Below are 22270 nucleotides of genomic sequence, written 5' to 3' on the forward strand. Positions count from 1 at the left end.
TTATTTGAGAGAGAGAAAGAGAGAGTGAGCATGAGAAGGGGGAGAGTCAGAGGGAGAAGCAGACTCCCTGCCTAACAGGGAACCTGATGTGGGACTCGATCTCAGGACTCCAGGATCATCACCTGAGCCAAAGGCATTCTCTTAACCAACTGAGCCACCCAGATGCCCCTATACCACATTTTCTTTATGCATTCTTCCACTAATGGACATTTGGGCTACTTGGCTGTTATTCTCATGGTGGTGTAGTAAACACAGGTGTACAGGTATCTCTTTGAGTTCCTGTGGAACACACATCCACAAGTGGAACTGCTAGATCATATGGTAATTATGTGTTTAATTTTTTTAAGGACTTGCAATACTGTTTTCCACAGCAGCTACACTTGTTACATTTGCATCAGCAGTATACAAAATCTCCAAATTCTTCACATCCTCATTAACACTATTTTCTATTTTCTAATGTTCGTATAATAGCCGTACTAATGGGTGTGAAATTAAAGTGGCAAACTTGTGCTTATATGTATTTATAAGTACCAGAAACAAATTTAAAAGATTTGTTGTAGTCTTGTCAGTGGAATTAAATGTGGAATCCCTGTAGTCCTTAAGATTACTTTTTCACTTCAAGTTTATAATACCTACAATTTTATTAAGACTTCATAGCAATCTCCGGAGGCTTAAAAAGTCAGTGATTTCAGAAGTAAAATTAGATCATGAATTTTTTTTTTGTCTTTAATGGTGAAGTGGAATCATTTATTAGGAGGTTGAGATGGTTTAAAAATAATTGACAATTTTGCCAACCTACAGATATATGTAATAACTTCCTTTTAATGCTTTGGATCCAATTAATGATTAGTCTGTGTTTTTGTCATTGTTTATTACTAGGAAAACACCATAATTCTGCAGCAGCTACTTCCTCTGCGGGCCAAAGTAGCCAGACTGCTTGGCTATAGCACACATGCTGACTTTGTCCTTGAAATGAACACCGCGAAGAGTACAAGCCATGTAACAGCCTTTCTAGGTTGGGTCTTTTTTAAAATCAGTTGTATATTTCCATTTTTCTTCTTCTTTGACTGTTTCACTGTATTTACCTAAATGCATATGCTCTTGTTACGTATTTGTGCTTCACAGTTTGTCACAAATGTAAGATAAACATGTATTTGGCTCTTTACGGGACCTAGCAGTGTGAGAGGCAACCCCAGAGCGTGAGGTGAAGGCAATGGCCTGAGAAGCCCTCTAAAGAGAAAGAAGGGAACTTAGGGAAGATACAAAGTGACCTAATTCTGATGAGGCCTGTAAGAGAGTAGGTGAATATAGGCAGTCAAGAGGATAACTCAGATGAGAACATGCCAATTTTAAATTAAAGTAAATTAGGGAGAAAGTGAAATAGTCAAAATTAAGCACAGTATAGAAATTGTGGTATCCATCTAAGAAGTGGAATTGCTGTATCCAAATAGACTTTCTTTATAGAGGGATTAGTGATAAAACCCATGGCTGTTAAAGGCATTGAGCAATTTTTAGTAATAGTGATCACAGGTTGCATCTGATTTATTTTCCCTGGCTTTTTGAGGAGCCTCATCTCATTGAAGAATAATCATGTACATGAGATGGTTTCTCTGTTGTTATGTTTCTTGAATTACAACATTCTGGAGTCCAAGTTCTCTGAGATAAACTTGAGCTTTGTTGATGGTGAGAGGAAGTTGTGGCTTGGTTTGGCTGGTGCTGAAAAAAATGGGAGGGCAAGGAGCCATGAAATTAATTACGGGGAAGAAAACAGCAGTGCTGTCATAATAGCGCCAGCTCTCTTTCCCTCCATCCTTTCTTCCACCCTTCCTTCCCCCCAGTTATGTACACCAAGTACTATAAAGAAGAAAGACATTGGTATATGTATGAATGTGCTTGCTCCCCAAAGCAATAAATCACTGACTTTTCCCACTTCCCTCACAGATGATTTAAGCCAGAAATTAAAACCACTGGGTGAGGCAGAGCGAGAGTTTATTTTGAACTTGAAGAAAAAGGAATGTGAAGAGAGAGGTTTTGAATATGATGGGAAAATCAATGCCTGGGATCTATATTACTACATGACTCAGACAGAAGAACTCAAGTACTCCATAGATCAAGAGATCCTCAAGGAATATTTCCCAATTGAAGTGGTCACTGAAGGATTGCTGAACATCTACCAGGAGTTGCTAGGTCTTTCATTTGAGCAAGTGGCAGATGCTCATGTATGGAATAAAAGTGTGACACTTTACACCGTGAAGGATAAAGCCACAGGAGAAGTTCTGGGACAGTTCTACTTGGACCTCTATCCAAGGTACTGAGAATCATGTTGTTAGAAGGGACCCTAGGGATTGAATTCCTACCCAGATTAAGACTCTTGTCTTCCAGAGTTTTCTTGTATGGTTCTTGGAGTTCTATGGGAGTAAAGATGTGGGTTCTGAAGTCAGTGTGTCTGGCTCTGTCACTTACTAGGCAACTTAATGTTCCTATGCCTCCATTTCTTTATCTACATTATAGTTTTGATCAAACAGGAATATTAATTCTACCTTCTTCGTAGGATTGTAAGGATAAAACGGTTGGTTAATTATGTATAAAACATTAACTGGAAGACTACCCTGCATATAGAATTGCTTAATAAATGTTTGCAGCCATCATCATCATCTAGTTTGTGCACTGCACTTACTTAATTTAAAATTGGCCTCCAAAATATTTATTGTTCAGGTAATCTCTCTGCCCTTACTCTTCAGTCTCTGGCCACTTCCCTTAGTCCAGCTGAGAGGCAGCACAATACAGCAGGAATAGCAAAATCTTTGTAGTCATTCAAATTGAATTGGGATGCTTAGGTGATTTAACTTGAGACTCTGTTTCCTCGTCTGTAGTGTGGGAGTGGTGATCCCTTTACAGGATTGTTTCGTGCATTAGGCTATACATGCATATCACCCTGGCTAGGTAGTCAGTCACTGGGAGGAATCAAGAAAACATTGTTGTCTCTGAAACATGTGGTTAACTACGGGCTCTATAGGGCTCCATCAGCCGCGAAAGGATTTGGATCACTTCCTCTCTAGGCTGCTTTCTACAACAAAGCCAACCTGTTGCAATTACCAATTCATTTTACTAACTAGGCCACAGGAAATCCCAGTGACCAGTGACCGCCTACTTTAGTGACACAAACAAGTTTTTTTTTTTTTTTTAAGATTTTATTTATTTATTTGACAGAGAGAAATTACAAGTACACTGAGAGGCAGGCAGAGAGAGAGAGAGAGAGAGGAGGAAGCAGGCTCCCTGCTGAGCAGAGAGCCCGATGCGGGACTCGATCCCAGGACCCTGAGATCATGACCCGAGCCGAAGGCAGCGGCTTAACCCACTGAGCCATCCAGGCGCCCCAGTGACACAAACAAGTTTTTAACCCAAAGACTGGGTGACTTTGGGTGGCTACTGGAAAGGAGGCTGGATAACTGCCTCATCCAGACAGTGGACAGTGGAGCCTTATCCCAGTGTTTTATGGACTTACTTTCACTTTCAAAATGGTCTAAAAATAAGCCCTTGTCATGTAGATGGGTCTCTTTTTAGTAAGAGTGTTAGCATGCAGTTTTAAGCCAGAAATTCTTTCAGGGGAAATCCTTCAGCCCTGGAATCTTTTAGAACTATCCCCAGATTCTACTTCCAGGGTCACAGATAACAGTTCTTACCACCCCAACCTGCTGCCTCCCCACCAACATAGGGTCACTTTCTTTTGCACTCTGAGATCTGGCCTTTACGAGTAGCGCTAGGATGGGAATCAAAAGCCCATCTCTTGTGAAAGTAGTGACCTACTTAATATTCACTTCCTGTCACCTTCCTGTCACTTCCTAAAAGTGAGATGGAGTAACTTGTTTTTTTCTCAGTGACTCAAAAAGGATATTTGGAGTAGATTTAAGAAAAACCAGTTACTTTTTTTTTTAATCACATTTCAGTGTTTATTCATTGAATACTGAAATTCTCAAACAAAACAAAGCCAAGATACTCTGATGATTCCAACATAAGATGCTTGATAGGGACATTTTTATTTTTTTTACTTTTTATTATTTTTTAAATTTTGTATAGAATTTACTCCTGGGGCATAAGTTTTTATTTCTTCAGTTTCTTCTGGGATATCTTTTTCTTCTGTGTGACCTCCTATTCTGGCTTAGGAACAGTTTGATCAATAAGGATCCTCTCAGTGCGGAAGGGAGAGCTCATGTATGGGTTAACCCAACCAGGAGCCCTGTAAGTTCTACGCTGCATCTGGGGGGCACTGTTCACCAGAGAATCTACATTTAAACCCTTAAGGTACAGCATTACTCTCTCCATTTTTAAACATGTACAGTAAAAATTCAGCACTCTCTTTGGGCCGCCAACCCTGTGTTCATCCCCACTCTTTGGCCTGGGCATACCTCCCAAGTCTACCGTTGTAGCGACAGAATGGCCCATACCCCTTCCACAAAGTGGTATCCTTCAGATACTTGGTGGCTTCTTGGATATGCCTGCCTTTGATGCCCTGGGAAGTTTCACATATGTTCTTAAAGTGTACATGAAAACTTGAAACTCTGATTTGCATGATTTTGTAGGGTTTTCTGGGTCAAGTGACTAGCAGAACCATTTTCAGACATCACTTCAGGTCACTTAGGGGAAGAATGATAGGGACATTTTTTAAAATCACCATCATTTTATGGACAAAATATGGAAAGGTAAAATGTCAGAATAAAAAAGACTTTAAAATTAAATAAATCAAGTTTTTTCTTAAAGGAAAGATTAAAAACCCCTCAATGCCACTGACTTTTAAATCAGTAGAAAGTCCTTGATTTTAAGCTATTCTTAGACTTTAAAAGTTCTCCAACTATCGCAGCCCTTGTCTGTCTAACACAGTAGCACCCATATTACTCTCAAATGAAGAATATGCTTTTGGGGGGAAAAACACTTTTTTTGGCCTTTCTTAATGTACTAAGAAGCACTAAATATAATAGAATTAACATGTCCAGATTACTTTAGTTTTCCCATATTAAAAAAAAGGTTTATAAATCTGTTTACACATTTACAATCAACTATATGAATTATTGTGGAAAGCCCTGAGTAGCCCATTGAGGCACCAATTATCACATTCAGTATATTGTTTCTGGTGTACCTTCCACAGCTTCTGTCCCCGCCTCTGTCTGCCTTCCCTTCCCGTGTCCCTGCTCAGTGCTGACTCAGCCTGTTCAGTAGATCTCATTTGTAGGTCTGGCACACACTGTGTTCCTGTCTTTCCTTCAGAAGTAGAGGATTTTTTCTGTTCCCTTGGCCTTGGCAGTGGGTTTTCTCCAATGCTTTTAGCACAACAGCGTTTCTTGCCCTCCCTCAGAGAAGCGAGGCAATGCTTCATTCCTCTGTCAAGACAGCTGCTTCCTCTCCGGGCCTGCATCAGGACTGATGCTCCAGCAGGGCATCAGCCTGCTGCCCTCTTTGTGTGCGACCTCAGCGAGGTTCAGGGAGAAGACCCTGCACAAGGAGGCAGAACATCCTTATCTATAGTGCCCAGGGGCTCCCCGATTTCGCTGATCCACCATGGCCTTTAACAATTTGTTAAAAGACTTCTCCTACTGGCTTCTGTAGTATTTGCCCCAGGCTAAAAAACACGCTTGTGGGGTGCCTGGGTGGCTCAGTGAGTTAAAGCCTCTGCCTTCAGCTTGGGTCATGATCCCAAGGTCCTGGGATCGAGCCCCACATTGGGCTCTCTGCTCAGCAGGGAGCCTGCTTCCCTTCCTTTTTCTCTCTGCCTGCCTCTCTGCCTACTTGTGATCTCTGTCTATCAAATAAATAAATAAAATCTTTTAAAAAAACACACACACACACACACTTGCTTCCTTGCTTCCTCTCCCCTTGGTGACATCAGTCTTAGACTATAAGTTACTTGATTGCCTTCCCATTAGTGATGAATTCAAGAAAAGTGGTGATTTGGAGATTGTGTAGCGTATTGTTGTATGGGTAGGAGCAGTGTCCTTTCTAGCTTTGTACCTCATCATAGGAAGCTGAAAAAAGCTGGTTGTTTTGTTTTTAATTTGAATAGCAACAGCAGGGAAAGCAGATCAATAAGGAGTCACCGAGAAAGACAATGTAAACAAAGGTGTATATCAATCAAAACCTATCAAAGTAAAATGTTCTACCCCAAACCTGAATGTACTACTAATCCTCTGAGACGGGGGGGGGGGGGGGGACGACGACACCTGCTTCTAGAATAAAATCCAATTGCACATACCTTTTTGAGAGACCATCATTGTTTAAAAATAGACAACTTTATAGTGTAATTTTTGTTTTTCCCATGTTAACTAAAAGCATTGTGTTTCAAAAAGGCCTGACTAGTTTATATGAAGAGCACATTTAATTGTGAACACTGATTCTTCCTTCCTTGAATAAAGGGAACGACCTTATTGTCTAGTATTTGGTTTTTATCAATTCTGATTTTAAGAAAAATCTGTTCAGTAAACCAAACTATATCTTTTATTTCAAGTTTGCTTTCATACAATGTAGTATTTAGTGACACCATCTTTGAAAAAGGAAAGTAAGATCCCATCAAAGTAAACATTGGGCTCTACAATGGGTGTGGTGTATATTCTTGATTCTTACATTACAGTTTTTCCACAGAAGAAACCTTGGAGATAAAACTCGTGTGCAGTGATAGTGGGGTTTTGTCTGCACAGTTTTAGCTTGTCCATTTTAATATAAAATGAACATACTATACTTTCTCAAGGGTGGATTACGTGTTTCAAAGCATCCTCTGGTATCAAATAAGGCTTCGTGATTGAGAGAGGTCACAGCAGTGTTGTTGCTACAGAAGAATGTTCCTATCTCACCAGTGATGCTTCTGGTTCCCAGGGAAGGAAAGTACAACCACGCAGCCTGCTTTGGTCTCCAGCCTGGCTGCCTCCTCCCTGATGGGAGCCGAATGATGTCTGTGGCCGCCCTTGTGGTGAACTTCTCGCAGCCAACAGCAGGCCGGCCCTCTCTCCTGAGGCACGATGAGGTACGGACCTACTTCCATGAATTTGGTCATGTCATGCATCAGATTTGTGCACAGGTGAGTGATTTTTTTTTTTTTTTTAAATCTTAAACCTACCAGTTGTTTCCCGGCTTTTTATTTTTTCTACTGCTTTTCGGTTCCTCCCCTTCACGTTTTTTCAGAAGCTGAATATGCTCAAGAATCTCATAGGCGGGGTGCCTGGGTGGCTCAGTGGGTTAAGCGTCTGCCTTCAGCTCAGGTCAGGATCCCAGGGTCCTAGAATCTTATAGGCCTTCTGTAAAAACAAAATTTTTCTTACTTCTCTTACATAGCATATTTTTTGCTCAGAAGTTTATCCCTGATGAAGGGTCTTCATTGAATACCACCCTATGAAGAAAGAAGATTATCACCCAGCCTTATACTCTGCTTTTTTCATTTTATTCTTTTCTTCTCCATAGGATTTAGTGTAACATTCACAGATAAACTGTGCTATAATCTCTCTTTTCTGCTTGTTAATGCTTTGTTTAGTTGAGTGGTTTTCAACTCTCTCAGACTCTGCTCCTTTTTTTTTTTTCCCAAGATTTTATTTATTTATTTGACAGAGAGAGAAATCACAAGTAGGCAGGGAGGCAGGCAGGGGGAGGGGGAACAGGCTCCCCAATGAGCAGAGAGACCGATGCAAGGCTCCATCCCAGGACCCTGAGATCATACTTCAGCCAAACTCAGGAGGCTTAACCCACTGAGTCACCCAGGCGCCCCCAGACTCTACTCCTTTTTTAATAATAAATATGTTGAAACACCTCCCATGAGTAGCCTCGAATTAAAATCATAGATAATGTAGTATAACCATGTGGAGAATTTGTCCAGAAGGGTGTATGTGTGTGCAGTGCATTGCAACTGATTTGTAATGCAGTCCAGTAAACTAGGGCCACACTATTCGAGGATAATCCATATGAGCTTGTTGGTATTTGACTGTTATCTGACGTAAGAAAACATTGAGTTAGTAGTTCCATCAAACAGTTTGGAAAACTGATATTAACAGAAATGGAGGAACAGTTTTCCAGATTTGAAATCTCTGTATATCTCTAAAGGCAAACATTTTAATAAGAAGCTTTTTGTTAGAATAGGTTTTTTGTTTTGTTTTGTTTTGTTTTTGTTTTTGTTTTTGTTTTTGTTTTAAGATTTTATTTATTTGACAGAGAGAGATCACAAGTAGGCATAGAGGCAGGCAGAGAGAGAGGAGGAAGCAGGCTCCCCGCCGAGCAGAGAGCCCAACGCGAGGCTCAATCCCAGGACCCCTAGATCATGACCCGAGCCAAAGGCAACGGCTTAACCCACTGAGCCACCCAGGTGCCCCAGAATAGTTCTTGATTTACGGAAAAGTCGCAAAGATAGTACAAAAATTGCCCACATACACCCTTACCCTGTTTCCTCTACTGTTAAAGTCTAGTATTACTGTAACAGATTTGTCACAACCAAGAAGCAAGTATTGCTGCAGTACTCCTAACTAGACTCAGCACTCCATTTGGATTTTACTCATTTTTCCCTAACCGCCTTTCTCCATACAGAGAATATTTTTAGTTGATACAGTGTCCTCGCTGAACATAAACACCATTTTTATGTTTTCCCAATAGATGCCTGGACATGGCTCCGTAGTAAGACATAATGAAGTCTTCATTAGGATTAACCCTGAATCCAGCAGTGAAAACTACAGACTGATAAATTTGGTTTGTGTTGTCAGCCAAGCCCTAGACTGGTATTGCCAACTGTCTTGGTTCAAGTTGCTGTAGTAGACTATCATAGCCTGAGTGGCTTAGAAGCAGCAGAATTTTATTTCTCAGTCAGTTCTGGAGGTTACAAGTTCAGGATCAAGGTGCTGGCAGTCTTGGTATCTGGTAGGAACCTGCTTTCTGGTTCCGAGACAGTGCCTCTCACTATGTGGTTACATGGTGGAAGGGTGGGGGAGCTCCTTAGGATCTTTTTTATAAGGACACTAATCCCATTCATGGAGGCTCTCCTGTCATGACCGAATACCTCCCAAAGGCCTCATCTCCTATCATCACATTGGGAAATAGGTTTCAACATATGAATTGGGGGGAACAGAGACATTCTATATTGGTCGATAGCACAAGTGGTGACATGATTTTCCAAAATGGTGAATGTTTCTTGGGAAAGTTACGGGCAAAAAAGCAATCTTGCTTTGATTTACATAGGTGATCCCCATAGTTAAGAGTCCTGGAAATTGGGGCACCAGATGGTTCAGTCGGTTAAGCGTCTGCCTTCGGCTCATGTTGTGATCCCAGGGTCCTAGGATCAAGCCCCACATCAGGCTCCCTGCTCTGTAGGGAGGCTGCTTCTCCCTCTCCCTCTGCCTGCCTCTCTGCCTACTTATGATGTCTCTGTCTGTCTGTCTCTCTCTCTCTAATAAATAAATAAAATTGTAAAAAAAAATAGTGTTGGAAATTAAAACTGGGTACAAAATACTTTACAGAAATATGTGCAGTGGAGTTAGTTAAAACCCAGGCTCACTTAATTATAGACTTTTTACTTAGGTAAATGTCCAGTAGGACATAAGAATGGCATGCAGCATATGGGACAATTTTTTTTGTCCTGACATGTGCAGTTCATTCCTAGACATCTCATGTCCCTGGCCTCAGAATATCCCCTAATTGTTGTAATAACCAAAAATGTACCCACTCAGTTCCAAAATACTACAGTCACTATTGTTAAAAAACTGTTTAGTTCTTTCAAACCTTTTATCCTTACATTCTAGTGTTTCCATGTTTTTTTAAACATATAGCCATTTTTGTCCTGTGTTTAATCCAAGGAAAGGAAATCTTCCAGAACAACCTAAATTTTCTTTCTTACACAGTTTTAGAGTACTTTCACAGCTATAGGGTTCCTGAAATATTTATTTATTTATTTATTTTTTAAAAGATTTTATTTATTTATTTGTGAGAGAGAGAGTGAGAGCGAGCACAGGCAGACAGAGTGGAAGGCAGAGTCAGAGGGAGAAGCAGGCTCCCTGCGGAGCAAGGAGCCCGATGTGGGACTCGATCCCAGGATGCTGGGATCATGACCTGAGCCGAAGGCAGCTGCTTAACCAACTGAGCCACCCAGGCGTCCCCCTGAAATATTTATTTTTAATCTGCGTCCATTCTATGGCCGCTTCCCGTAGTTAGGCTAAGTCTAGTTTCCATCTTTCTAAAATATTTTTATGAGCAATTTAAAAAAGTCAAATACCTTTTTAAATTTCAGACTTTTCGGGATGCCTGGGTGGCTCAGTTCGTTAAGCAGCTGCCTTCAGCCCAGGTCGTGATCCCAAGATCCTGGGATCAAGTCCCACATCTGGCTCCTGGCTCAGCAGAGAGCCTCCTTCTTCCCCCACTCTGCCTGCTGCTCTTCCTGCTTGTGTTCCCCCTCTCTGTTAAATGAATAAATAAAATCTTTTAAAAATAAATAAATAAATAAATTTCAGACTTTTGGAATGTTATTTAGATTATCCAAGATCCAGTTATATATTTGCACACACATAAACTACTGCCTGTTTTTAGAATAGTAGATCTTTTTGGATATGAGGATTGTCTGAAAGTCTGATTTAGGCTGTGGATACCTCTTCTAGGAAAATGTACATACATCTCATATACTCAGAATTTTACACGGGGCTCCAAAGGGCTCACAGATTCCTTGAAGCCCAGACCATAATGAATTTCAAATTAAAGAACTCCCAGGTTAGAGCAGTTTCCTCCTTATTTGTATATGGATGATCAGCTAATGATTTCACAAGAAGGTAACTTGGTGTCTTGATCACACTTATTAAGATAATAGTGATTCTTGGGTAGTAGGGTTTTCAGTGCTCTTCCTGTGTGTTCTTGTTTTCAGAACAGTCCTCTTTGAACTGAGTATCGTATGCTTACCATGTGCTCATAATGTTTTTCTCTACCACTCTGTTATTCTCATGATCTTTTATGTTATTTTTGATCCTTTGAGATGGCCATTTAATGCTGGAAAATAATGTTCCTGGTGTTATGCCCTTTTAGAGCTCTTTGACTCATGACTGAAATACATAAACTCTATGAAAAATAATATATACATTAATCAGTATATATACTGATATGCTGGTGACAGTATATATGGAGATGATAGTGTTTGTATATGGTGTCTCTGTCTTGAAACAGGGGGCTATATTCAATTCTTACAGTTTGCCTAACTTCCTCCATGAACACCAGATATATCATGTAGTTAAATAGTATGTGGTACAATTCCTTGATTGGTCATCTCCTCCTGAGATTATCTGTGAAAAATATTTTTTGACTATTCTTTCAAATGTACTGTAATGTTTTAAGAACTTTTAAAGATATAAACATTGAATTACTATGTTGTACACCTGAAACCAATATAATATTGTATGTCCACTACAGCTCAATTAAATCTTATTTCTTTTTTAAGATTTTATTTATTTATTTGACAGAGAGAGTGAGAGAGCACAAACAGGGGGAGCAGCAGAGGGAGAAGGGAAAAGCAGACTCCTTGCTGAGCAGGGAGCCTGATGTGGGGCTTGATCTTAGGACCCTGAGATCATGACTTGAGCCGAAGGCAGATGCTTAACCATCTGAGCCACCCAGGCACCCCATATTTGAAAATTTTTTAAAGAACTTTTAAGTTAATCATATAGGGAACCAATAATCAGTACTTTTGTCTCAAAAGTAGTAGGCACAGAATCACTTTTCTGCAGCTTTATAATAATTTCACAACCTTTTGTATTGACCTAAACTGGGTAGTAGTGAATAAGAAGCTTAATAGCTTCTGTGTTTAGTAATACTTCTAACTTCTCCAAGAAATACATAGTGAATTAAATATTTGCCATACAGGGGTCCCTAGGTGGCTAGTCAGTTTAAGTGTCTGACTCTTGATTTTGGTCCAGGTGATGATCTAAAGATTGTTTGATTAAGCCCCGCGTCAGCCTTTGCACTGGGTAAGGAGCCCGCTTGAGATTCTCTCTCTCAAAAAAGAAAAAGTTCCCTCTCTCCATCTGCCCCTCCCTTCCTCTCTCTCTTTCTCTCCTTAAAAAAAAAAATTGACGTACACGTCTACTAGATTGATTTTTAGATATAGCAGCTCAGTGTCTGGGTTCCCCACTTTGGTATGTGCAAGTGTGATGACCAGAAGAGCTCGTTGGAGCTTGTCATAGCAATATTTAAATGTGGCTGCCAGAACATCCAGTTTTCAAACATGTAGGTGCACTAGTTCAATACGTCTACATTTCAACATTCAGGAGATGAGTTTCACTTATATTTTCTTGTGTTAATACTATGGGGCATATAATTTTGAAGATAGCAATCAAAAGGTAGCATCTCTAGTATCTGTTCCTGTTTCTTGACTTTACTGTGGTCTGAGCTCTCCGTAATCACTGGCCTTTTGAACTTTGCTAGAAAAGAATAGTAATGCTTTTTAAAAACTTCCATAATGATGTCTGAGTTGGTGTGCACATTAGGAGTAGTGAGTTGTGGACTATTAGAGATAATTATTTTAAAGATCATTATTTTAAAGTGCTCCTGGTGGCACAGTTGGTTAAGTATCCAACTCTTGGTTTCAGCTCAGATAGCGATGTCATGGTTGTGAGATCAAACCCCGCATGGGGCTCTGCTCACAATGGAGTCTGCTTGAGATTCCCTCCACACTCCTACATGTGTGTGCGCTGTCTCTCACCCTCAAATAAATAAACAAATAAATAAATAAATCAGTGCCTTCCATTCATTAGTTCAGTATTTCCTGAAGTAGATTTACTAACCTACTTCTCTTATTAAACTGTTGTTATTCCTCCCATTTCCATGTAGAGAAGACTGAGACTCAGGAGGGTTGAATGGTTCGCCCACGATATGATGGTCGTGCTCTTCACCACCCTATGGCCTATAACCACTTTTGTGCTCTCAGTCTCATGCTGTGTCTTGTGGTTGGAATTTGATCATCCAAGCATGTATTCCTGTCAGACAGACATTTTTCTCCTCAGCCTCTTGACGGACATTCCCTCTAAATCAACCACATGTAATCATATGTGGAATGAATGAATTTATCTTGTTCCACGTTTCCCTCTGTGTAGGGTGACCTTTCTGTTTCAGCCTTCTAGTACAGTAAACACTTACCAACAAGCTTGTTGCCTCTGCTCCCTTTCCCCACCCCTGCATGGTTCTTTGAGATTCCATCATCAGTGTTAGAAGTGATTTCTTTCAGGATCTCTTATTTGTTATTTTACGCATTTGTGTGTTTATTTCCTTATATGAGCACACATGTACACAAAACTAACACTTGATGTCAGCTCCGGTCATGATCTCAGAGCCGCAGGCCCTCTGCCGGCCGTGGAGCCTGCTTAAGATTCTCTCTCCCTTTTCTTCTGCCCCTCCCCGCTATCCTACCTTCACCACCACCTCCCCCGACCACTCTCAAATGCGAGTTCTCTCTCTCTCTCTCTCTCTAAAAAAAGGCAGTATTTAAGACCGCTGCAGATTGTCTTTTAAATTATGGTGGTGATACAGATCTGCCGAACTATGAGGCTGCTGTGAAGATTAATAAGCAAGTTAGCAAAGTGTTCTTCAGGGTCTCTTTACTACTATTATTACTTCCATTGATGGGTAGGTGTATATGAAGTTAAAAGTATGAACTTTAACCCTCTATTTGTGGCAGAGTCTGGGAGACAGTGGCACTTTTCTTTTTTTGATGCTTTGTTACATAAACTTCTGAGCATCCCTGGATTTAGGGGTAAATCAGACAAGTCAGGCTATGAAATGACTGCTAGGAAATCAACAGGGGGGTCACCTTACACAGCCAGAATCCATTCTCCTGGGGCCTTTTCTTTTTCTAAACACAGTACACTTACCGATTTTAGCAACTGCTTTTTCTTTGAGTTGGGATGTGGAATCATGAATATAAAACTTCTGTTGCAACCCCTAAAAGCATTCAGTCACTTCATTAGAACAATAATCCATTAAGACTTCGGTCTTTATATACACCAAAAGCTCACATGACTTTTGAGCTCCAGTTTGTATAATTTTGCTCTAGCTCCTGTTGTGTTATCTAAATTGAGAAGTTAATCTCTATAGCATCAAGTGATCTCTTGTAAAAATTTTATGTATCCTATTGTCTGTTAAAAAGTAATGATGAAAATTCTCATTGTTTTAGACAACTTTCTTCCTCTCAAGAAATTATAACCAAACAGAAATTTGAGTGTACATTGTTTTCTAGGCTTTTATTGTCAGAACATTTCTTGCAGCGTTAATGCTCTAAAACTTCATGAGATATCACCTGCAGAATGATTTGTTAATCAGATTACTTTTGTTTATTTCACAATGCTCTGCTTTATCTGGGAGGTATATTAACATCAGTGGTTACTTTAGCCTGGAAGCTACTATATATTCAACACCTTCAAATTGTTCTTGTGGGAAACTACAGAAAGGACTTTTGAGGGTACTTTGGAACCTACAGTTTAAAACGAGGGAGTGGTGTTTGCCGGCTGGTCAACAGTGAGTAATCATTCAGCAGTCATGCTGTTTTGAGTGTCAGACCCCCAGCAGGCTAGTGGATCCTAAGGCCTGTTCAGGGTTTCTTTGTAGACTTACACAGTAGCTGACTGTGGGTTCCTTTCTTTTCAGAATTTAGTTGTTTGCTGGAAATTGAGCTTTTGAATTTCCTAGGTTCTTTGTCCTCCTCATTTGAAAAATATTTAAATGATACTGCTCAAAGGGCACACAGAGAAACAGCATGACTGACTTTCGGGAAATTAGTAAGCAGTAGGGTTATTTTTAGCTTCTACTCCTTGCAAACATTTCCTTTTGTTCTTTAGAAGACATTGTTGATCTGTTCATTCATCACTATGTTCTCTCCCCACACCACCCGAAGGCTTTGGACAGAATAAGCCCTCTCTTCTCTACTCTGAATGACATAACTGCGTTAATTTTTATTTTATTCAATTTTAGCTCATGAGTTATTCATTTGTTCATGTTTTTCTAGGTTCTGAAATACCACCGCCGCTCCAAACACACACACACACACACACACACACACACACACACACACATTTTGTTATTTGGGGTTGGTTTGCACCCCCATATGCAAATGCTGACCAAAAAATATTCACCCAAGCAAAGTATAGAAAATGTATATTTTTGTCAAAATAATTGTAAAGTAGTGACTGATGGTGTGATTTATTTGCCTTTGTTAGCTCTATGAGTACTTATCTAAAAACTGTAGTCCTTAGAAAATCGTGCAGTTAGTATGCCAGAATCCGGAGTGTGGGAAAGGTGGTTACAACGACTGACCTTGACACCCAGCCTTAGGTCTGATCCTTGAAGCATCGTCCAGTAGAGAGAGGAAGTAGGATTTCTTTGGAAGTACAACTGAAACCTCAGTTTTGCTCTTGTTATGAAGGCAAATTTGATATAAGACTTTTCTACTTTAGATAATGCCCAGGAGGATTTAGTCCCTTCGGAACATCCTAATTTAACCTTTTATGGTTTTCATTTTTCTTGTAAGTTAGAGAGGCATTGTAGTGGTTGTGGTTCAAACCGTGGGTTCTGGAGTCAGACCACCTGGTTTCAAATCCTAGTTCTCCAGTGAATCTCAGTGTGTTTCAATGTCCTTATCTCAAAACAGTGATCACAGTATGTACTTCATACAATCGTTTTGGAGTCGGAATCAGATATCCATGTAATGGGCCTAGCATAGTGCCTTGAGTGGTGAAGTCTCAATAGGTGTCGGCTGTTATGATTATTTTATCACTTTGTTTTATCTAAGTGTAGGATGTTTGTTATTTTAGAAGATTATATACCAGAAAGAGGCAAAATATTCAGTTTTCAGGAACCCTTGCCTCTTTCCTGTAAGAATTTTTTACCGGGATGTCCTCAAATGCAGGTGGCCTAATTCCAGCGCCTAGTGCATTTCATTCCCCTTGGCCCTTCAGGATTTGCAGCTCTTCGTATCTAGAATCAGCGCAATCATAATAGGAAGTCAAGCAAAACATTTTTTTGCATAAAGAGGGAAAGGCAGAATGTGAAATGGCCTAGACATCTGTGCTTCTGCCCTGGGCCAAAAGCAGAATCTTTCTCTGCTGCTGATTCCGTGTCCCATCTGCTCCCTCCTCCTGGTGCTTAAGCCCTTCTTCCTTTCCCTTCCCTGCAGAGCCCCAGGGACGATGAAGTCAGGGAGGGCTGCGGTGTCAAACATCTGAAGAGGGAAACAGGACAGAGGTTCAGGGAGAGACAACACAAAGCCAGCCCCCATCCCACAAATGACCCAGTTGGTTTAATGCTAAATCTCCTTTGCCAGTGTCAGCTTTATAGAAGTTCTGTGGATGGGGTGCAGGTTTGAAAACATCAGCTGCTCTCGTGAATTCCCCTCTTTCTAAAGATCAAGAGCTTTCCTGACTCAACAACTTGCTAAAGTTCACTTAACAAAAAAAAACAAAACAAAACTTTTTTTTAACTCTTAGCCCACACCCTCAGAATAAGTCCTTTATTTTTACAAGAGATGCTTTAACTTCTGAGCATCCTTTGTTTGTCCAGGAAACGATAGCTGCATTTCACTCACCCCCACTAGCCAGCTAATCCATGGCTCTGACTCCCATTGAAGTGGCTTCTTATGTTAAGGTAGCCTCTTCTACCCTGAGAGGTCTGGCTAGGCTTTCTACTGCGCAGTTTTCTTAGAATCACGTATCTAAAATTTAGAACACAAAACACAATACATGCAAAGGATACCTGTCTGCAGTGTTGTCATTTAACTCTTTGATTTTGATTGAAACTTGAGTAGTTAAATAGTAGAGTGATGGGGCGCCTGGGTGGCTCAGTGGGTTAAGCCGCTGCCTTGGGCTTGGGTCATGATCTCAGGGTCCTGGGATCGAGTCCCGCATCGGGCTCTCTGCTCAGCAGGGAGCCTGCTTCCCTCTCTCTCTCTGCCTGCCTCTCCGTCTACTTGTGATTTCTCTCTGTGAAATAAATAAATAAAATCTTAAAAAAAAAAAAAATAGTAGAGTGATGAGTGCCCCAGAAAGGCATGTACTGAATAAACAAAGGGAAGCAAACAGAAAAGAGAAGTAGGGAGAAATTGTCTTAAATCTACTCATTTTTAATGGAAAATTTTTTTTTTTACTCTTTTTACTTCCAAAGCTTAAGGCTAGTAGTTTCAACTCATACTGATTTTTGTTTTCGGTTATGTTTCCTGATGATTGTTCCACGTTTGTCTATGATTCAAAAGAATGAAATACTAATTTAACATAGAGTCCCGATGGTTATTTTTCAGGTTGCTTGGCCTCTGCTTTTTGCTTTCATTTAAATTTTAAGTTATCCTAACCCTTTATTCAAAGAGACAGTTGACTCTGATTCTGACTTAAGATTTACAGTCTTTTTTTTTTTTAAAGATTTTATTTATTTATTTGACAGACAGAGATCACAAGTAGGCAGAGAGGTAGGCAGAGACAGAGAGAGAGGAGGAGGAAGCAGGCTCCCCGAAGAGCAGAGAGCCCGATGTGGGGCTCGATCCCAGGACCCTGGGATCATGACCTGAGCTGAAGGCAGAGGCTTTAACCCACTGAGCCACCCAGGCGCCCCAAGATTTACAGTCTTTTTTTTTTTTTTTTAATATTTAAGTAATCTCTGTCCCTACTGTGGGGCTCGAACTCACAATCCCCAAGATCAAGAGTCGCATGCTCTCCCGACTAAGTCAGCCAGGTGCTCAAGTTTTAGAGAGTCTTAATTATGATTCATCACATACATAGTTTTCATTTAGTGCTTTAAAAAAGAGATGCCTATGTTTACTTCCTAGACCGATTTTGCACGATTTAGTGGAACAAATGTGGAAACAGACTTTGTAGAGGTGCCATCACAAATGCTTGAGAACTGGGTATGGGACATGGATTCCCTCCGAAGACTGTCAAAACATTATAAAGATGGAAGCCCCATTATGGATGATCTGCTTGAAAAACTTGTTGCTTCCAGACTGGTCAACACAGGTATGTCTTGCAATTTTAGGAAAGGAAAATACATTATTAGAATTGCTCGAGAGAGAATTGTTGGCCTCTTCTGTAGAACGCATCTCCCCTTTAGTAATAATGGTATACTCAGGGTGCTAACCTGGGGAGGGAAGACAGCTAACTATACTGGGATTGTGTCCAAGAAAACAAAATCCATCTCCTTTTAAATAAGATACCTGCTCCTATTTTGCAGTGTGTACTGCAGCCATCAGTTTTTGACATCTTTGATCTTGGGATACTAGAACACATAGTTCTCTCTTACCCAAAACATGCTAGAACATTCTTCTGTTACTAGGCCTTCTGACCTTGCGCCAGATTGTTTTGAGCAAAGTTGATCAGTCTCTGCACACGAACGCATCGCTGGACGCCGCAGGTGAATATGCCAAATACTGCTCAGAGGTTCTCGGTGTCCCAGCTACTCCAGGTATGTAAACACCAGGACCCGAGTTCATTTGTTCTGTCAGGCATAGGGTATCCTCCTACCAGCCCTGCCAGGGAAGGTAGAGTTTGTCAGGCAGCTTACCTCATGTCCTTTGTTTCTGATTCCTCTAATCAGGCCCTGACTTTGAGATAAGCTTACTATGTCCATAGGACTTATCCGGTCCAAACGTGCCTGGAGGACAGGTGGCGCCCGCTTTGCAGCATTTTAGTGTAATCAGGCCTAAGCAATTGGCCTCCACCCCAGAGCAGAGAACGCCCTTCACATTTGGCCCCACCCACCTGGCTCCTCCCTCTCTGTGTACCAGTGATTTCACTAAGAAATTGGCAGAAGGGGTCCTTTCAGAGAGAAGCACAAACTTCTGCCTTGTCTCTCTTTTTGGTTCTCAGATCAGTTAAAGCGGTGTAACTAGCACTTTCTAACCTGGCATTCGTGTGGGTGGGTGGGTAAGGTACACACATGCGTGTTCATGTTTATAGTTATATACTCTAAGCCAACATGTAGTTATTCCTGTGTAAGGAGTTTGGTAAGGCAACTTTTTTTCCAACAACGAAGTAGTTGTTTAAATGTATCCATCACATTTATAGTGACACTGAAGGTCAGAAGAGTTAACAGAGTCTGTTCAAGCTCCTCACTTCCTTTTGTGATCTGTTTATAGTAGACCATAGAACAAGTTTGTGCCTGAGGCCACTTTGACAAAAATCCTTTTTAAAAGTAGCCCTAGAGGTAGATTGTGTTGGTAAAAACAATTTTAGCTTTTTAATTTTATATATTTTTTAGAGATTTTCTTCAATTTTTGACGGAGAGGAGCACAGAGAGAGAGAGAACACAAAAACGGGCGGGGGGGGGGGGGGGGGGAGAGGGAGAAGCAGGCTTCCCACCGAGCAGAGAGCCCAATGTGGGGGCTCGATCCTAGGACTCTGGGATCAGAACCTGAGCTGAAGGAAGATGCTTAATGACTGAGCCACCCAGGCGCCCCCTTTTTGGCTTTTTAAAGAAAGAGTTATTTTTCGGTAATTATGAACCTACAGTAAGTGCCATTCTGACACATTTTTAGATACGAAGAGGTGTGACAAAGAGTAGGCTTACAATTAGAGTATCTATAAGAAGCGAGTGTCTGGGGAATAAGAAAGGACTGAGTTCTGAAATAGTGAGCTATCTGGTGGGTGTGGACAAAGCTCTGAAACTATTGTTAGGCATTCCAGAGCTTAGGGCCGAAACCATCTCCGAGGTTGAGTCATCACAGCAGAGACATTTGTAAACATCTTGGCAAAGGGCAGGTAAACCCAGGGAGTACTACAGGTAGGATCCTGCTTGCCTCTTCTCCCCAGCATCTGCACTCCCCATAGGGAAACTTTAGCCAGCTGATGACCTGATTATTAACACTGGCCATCACATTGATTGAAACGTATCTTTCTTTAAAGGCACAAATATGCCAGCCACTTTTGGACATTTGGCAGGGGGATATGATGGCCAATATTATGGATATCTTTGGAGTGAAGTATTTTCCATGGACATGTTTTACAGCTGTTTTAAAAAAGAAGGGATAATGAATCCAGAGGTATTGTATTTTCTTCTCTCCTTTTGTTAATCTCGCAATTACTCCCTCCCCTTTAATTCCTAGTGTAAAATATTTATTACACCTGGATTTTAGAGTAAGAGATTTGGTAACAGCTTATAACTTTTAAGTCTTGCATCTTTTCATATCAAACATCATGAGGTTACAGTGCACAAGTGATTAATCCTATACATTAAAAAAAAAAACCTACTGCATTTTCTTGCTTATTAACATTCCAATATATTGCATAATTAAAATTCAAAGCTTTGTTTATGCATTTGAGCGTTTGTAGCAGCTAGTTTTGACATGTGCCGTACGATGTTTTCGTTTTATAGGAGGTTGGGAAAGAAAGGTAAACCCCTTCCTGATAGAAACGGTCTCGTATGTTCTAATATTCTCTACACAGTTTCTTTATACATTTTCTGTGGGTGGTACCCTTTCTCTGTGGCTGGCATACCCCACCTACTATGTAGTTTGTAACCCAAATGCCTCTGAGTAATTTAAGCTGCTTCATTAACCTGAGCCATTCCTTTCTGTGTACAGTGAACTGACTGCCAGGTGGCTACAAGCCAAACTTTCCTGAGTTACAGTCCCCCAGTCTCCACTCTTGTTGAAGACTCAGCTGTCAGATTATTTCTAGGGCTGATGCATTTTCCAGTGTGCTTTTTATTCTGTTTGATTCAGAAACTAGAAGAACAAATGATCAAAATCAGGCTCCTTGTGCTTATTTTAGCCAACTGGTTGGTTCCCCCCAAATTTTCATGTTTCTGAATTGCATAGGGCCTCAACATATATGCTGAAATACATTGCTGTAATTTAGACCACCCTCCCCTTCCCAGCTCCCCCAAAAAACCCACCTCAGGAGCACCTACACTATACACTAGCCTTTCCAATCACACCGTCTTCCATCCCACCCTACCCAGCTCTTAAGTCACTGGACGCCTTCTTCCATTCCCTGGCCAACCTCTTACACTCGTCAGCCACTGACTGTTCTCGTAAATATCTTGACTTCTGCATGACTTTCAGTCAAGTGCCCAGCCCTGGATTCCTCCACCATCTCACTTAGAGATGGTGTCCTTGGGATTCAGAGATTTCCCAAGAAGATCCTATGAGTCCAATAACATGCCCCCATACACAGTCATCCTATTCAACCTGTCTGAATACCCAGTGTTCCTCTGCCGTCCTGCCCACCTCCCTTATTGAGCTCCCCTGAGTCTCTCACTACCTCTTTGCTCTCCATGAAGAAAAGCAAGACCATCAAGACTGAGTACTTCATCTTCTTTTTCTCCTCGTATACTTCAGTACTTCTTGCCTTCTGTCTCAGGGATGTCTGTCATACCAAACCTTACTGGCTTGCCACCTTGGAAAAAAACTGGGGTTATTGATACTGACTCTGACAGCCCTATTGCCCTATTGCTACTCGTTGTTCTTCCTTTTATAGCCTAATTTCTCGCTGTAAGAAACAGTCTTGGCAAACCTCTTTTATCTGGTTTTTGCCTCCACTAACTGAACTGTGGAAAGTTACTCTCTCTCCAGAGTTACCACTGATGAATGACCCAGTTGCCAACTTTCAAGGGCCCTTACCTATCATTTTCTTTCTTCTTTGTTTTTTTTCCTACTTGTTATTCCTCTCCTTGTTCACAGTCTTTAGCATAACCATCAAATCCCTTCCTTACTTCCCAGAACTCTGTGTGTCAGCCTGATTTCTGTGTTCCTATAGGTCTTTGCACCTTCACAAATTTGTTCATTCTCTTTCTTCCACCTTAAGTGTGTGCCTTCTTGTCTATGCCTCTTAAAATTTTGCCATCCTGAAAGGCCCTATTCAAATGGCCACTCACTTATGAAATCTTCCAATCATTCCAGCCACAAATGGCCTTTCCATTTTTTGGAGAGCAGAATGGACTTGGGCATAAGAAGAGGGCTTCAACAAGTTTTTTCCTATGTCTGGAATTTTTTTTTTAAGATTTTATTTATTTATTTGACAGACAAAGATCACAAGTAGGCAGAGAGGCAGGCAGAGGGAGAGGAAGAAGCAGGCTCCCTGCTGAGCAGAAAGCCCGACACAGGACTTGATCCCAGGATCCCGGGACCATGACCTGAGCCGAAGGCAGAGGCTTTAACCCACTGAGCCACCCAGGCGCCCCTGGAATTTTTAATATAACTCTTACACAGAGTGAAAAAATGCAAGTTATAAAATATTTTGTACCACAGAATATAAATTTTTATTTTAAAATATATGTTAAGAAAAAGAGTACATCAAAATGTCCGTTC

General features: G+C 40.9%; 1 protein-coding gene and 1 pseudogene across 3 annotated transcripts in view; one reads left to right on the plus strand and one right to left on the minus strand.

Moving 5' to 3' along the window:
• NLN (neurolysin) overlaps positions 1-22270 on the plus strand; it is a 102563-nt gene that overhangs the window by 64558 nt on the left and 15735 nt on the right. For 2 of the 3 annotated variants that reach the window (XM_059417963.1, XM_059417962.1), the window contains exons 7-12: positions 880-1015; positions 1942-2308; positions 6862-7063; positions 17795-17981; positions 18298-18426; positions 19866-20002. In XM_059417963.1, the coding sequence (XP_059273946.1) occupies positions 880-1015; positions 1942-2308; positions 6862-7063; positions 17795-17981; positions 18298-18426; positions 19866-20002 (1158 nt within the window). The remainder of the gene's footprint in view (positions 1-879; positions 1016-1941; positions 2309-6861; positions 7064-17794; positions 17982-18297; positions 18427-19865; positions 20003-22270) is intronic. The other variant, XM_059417964.1, reaches the window with a different exon arrangement.
• On the minus strand, positions 4082-5410 carry LOC132028127 (large ribosomal subunit protein uL22-like; annotated as a pseudogene).

This window comes from Mustela nigripes, chromosome 12 (genome assembly GCF_022355385.1).
Source record: "Mustela nigripes isolate SB6536 chromosome 12, MUSNIG.SB6536, whole genome shotgun sequence".
Taxonomy (NCBI): Eukaryota; Metazoa; Chordata; class Mammalia; order Carnivora; family Mustelidae; genus Mustela; species Mustela nigripes.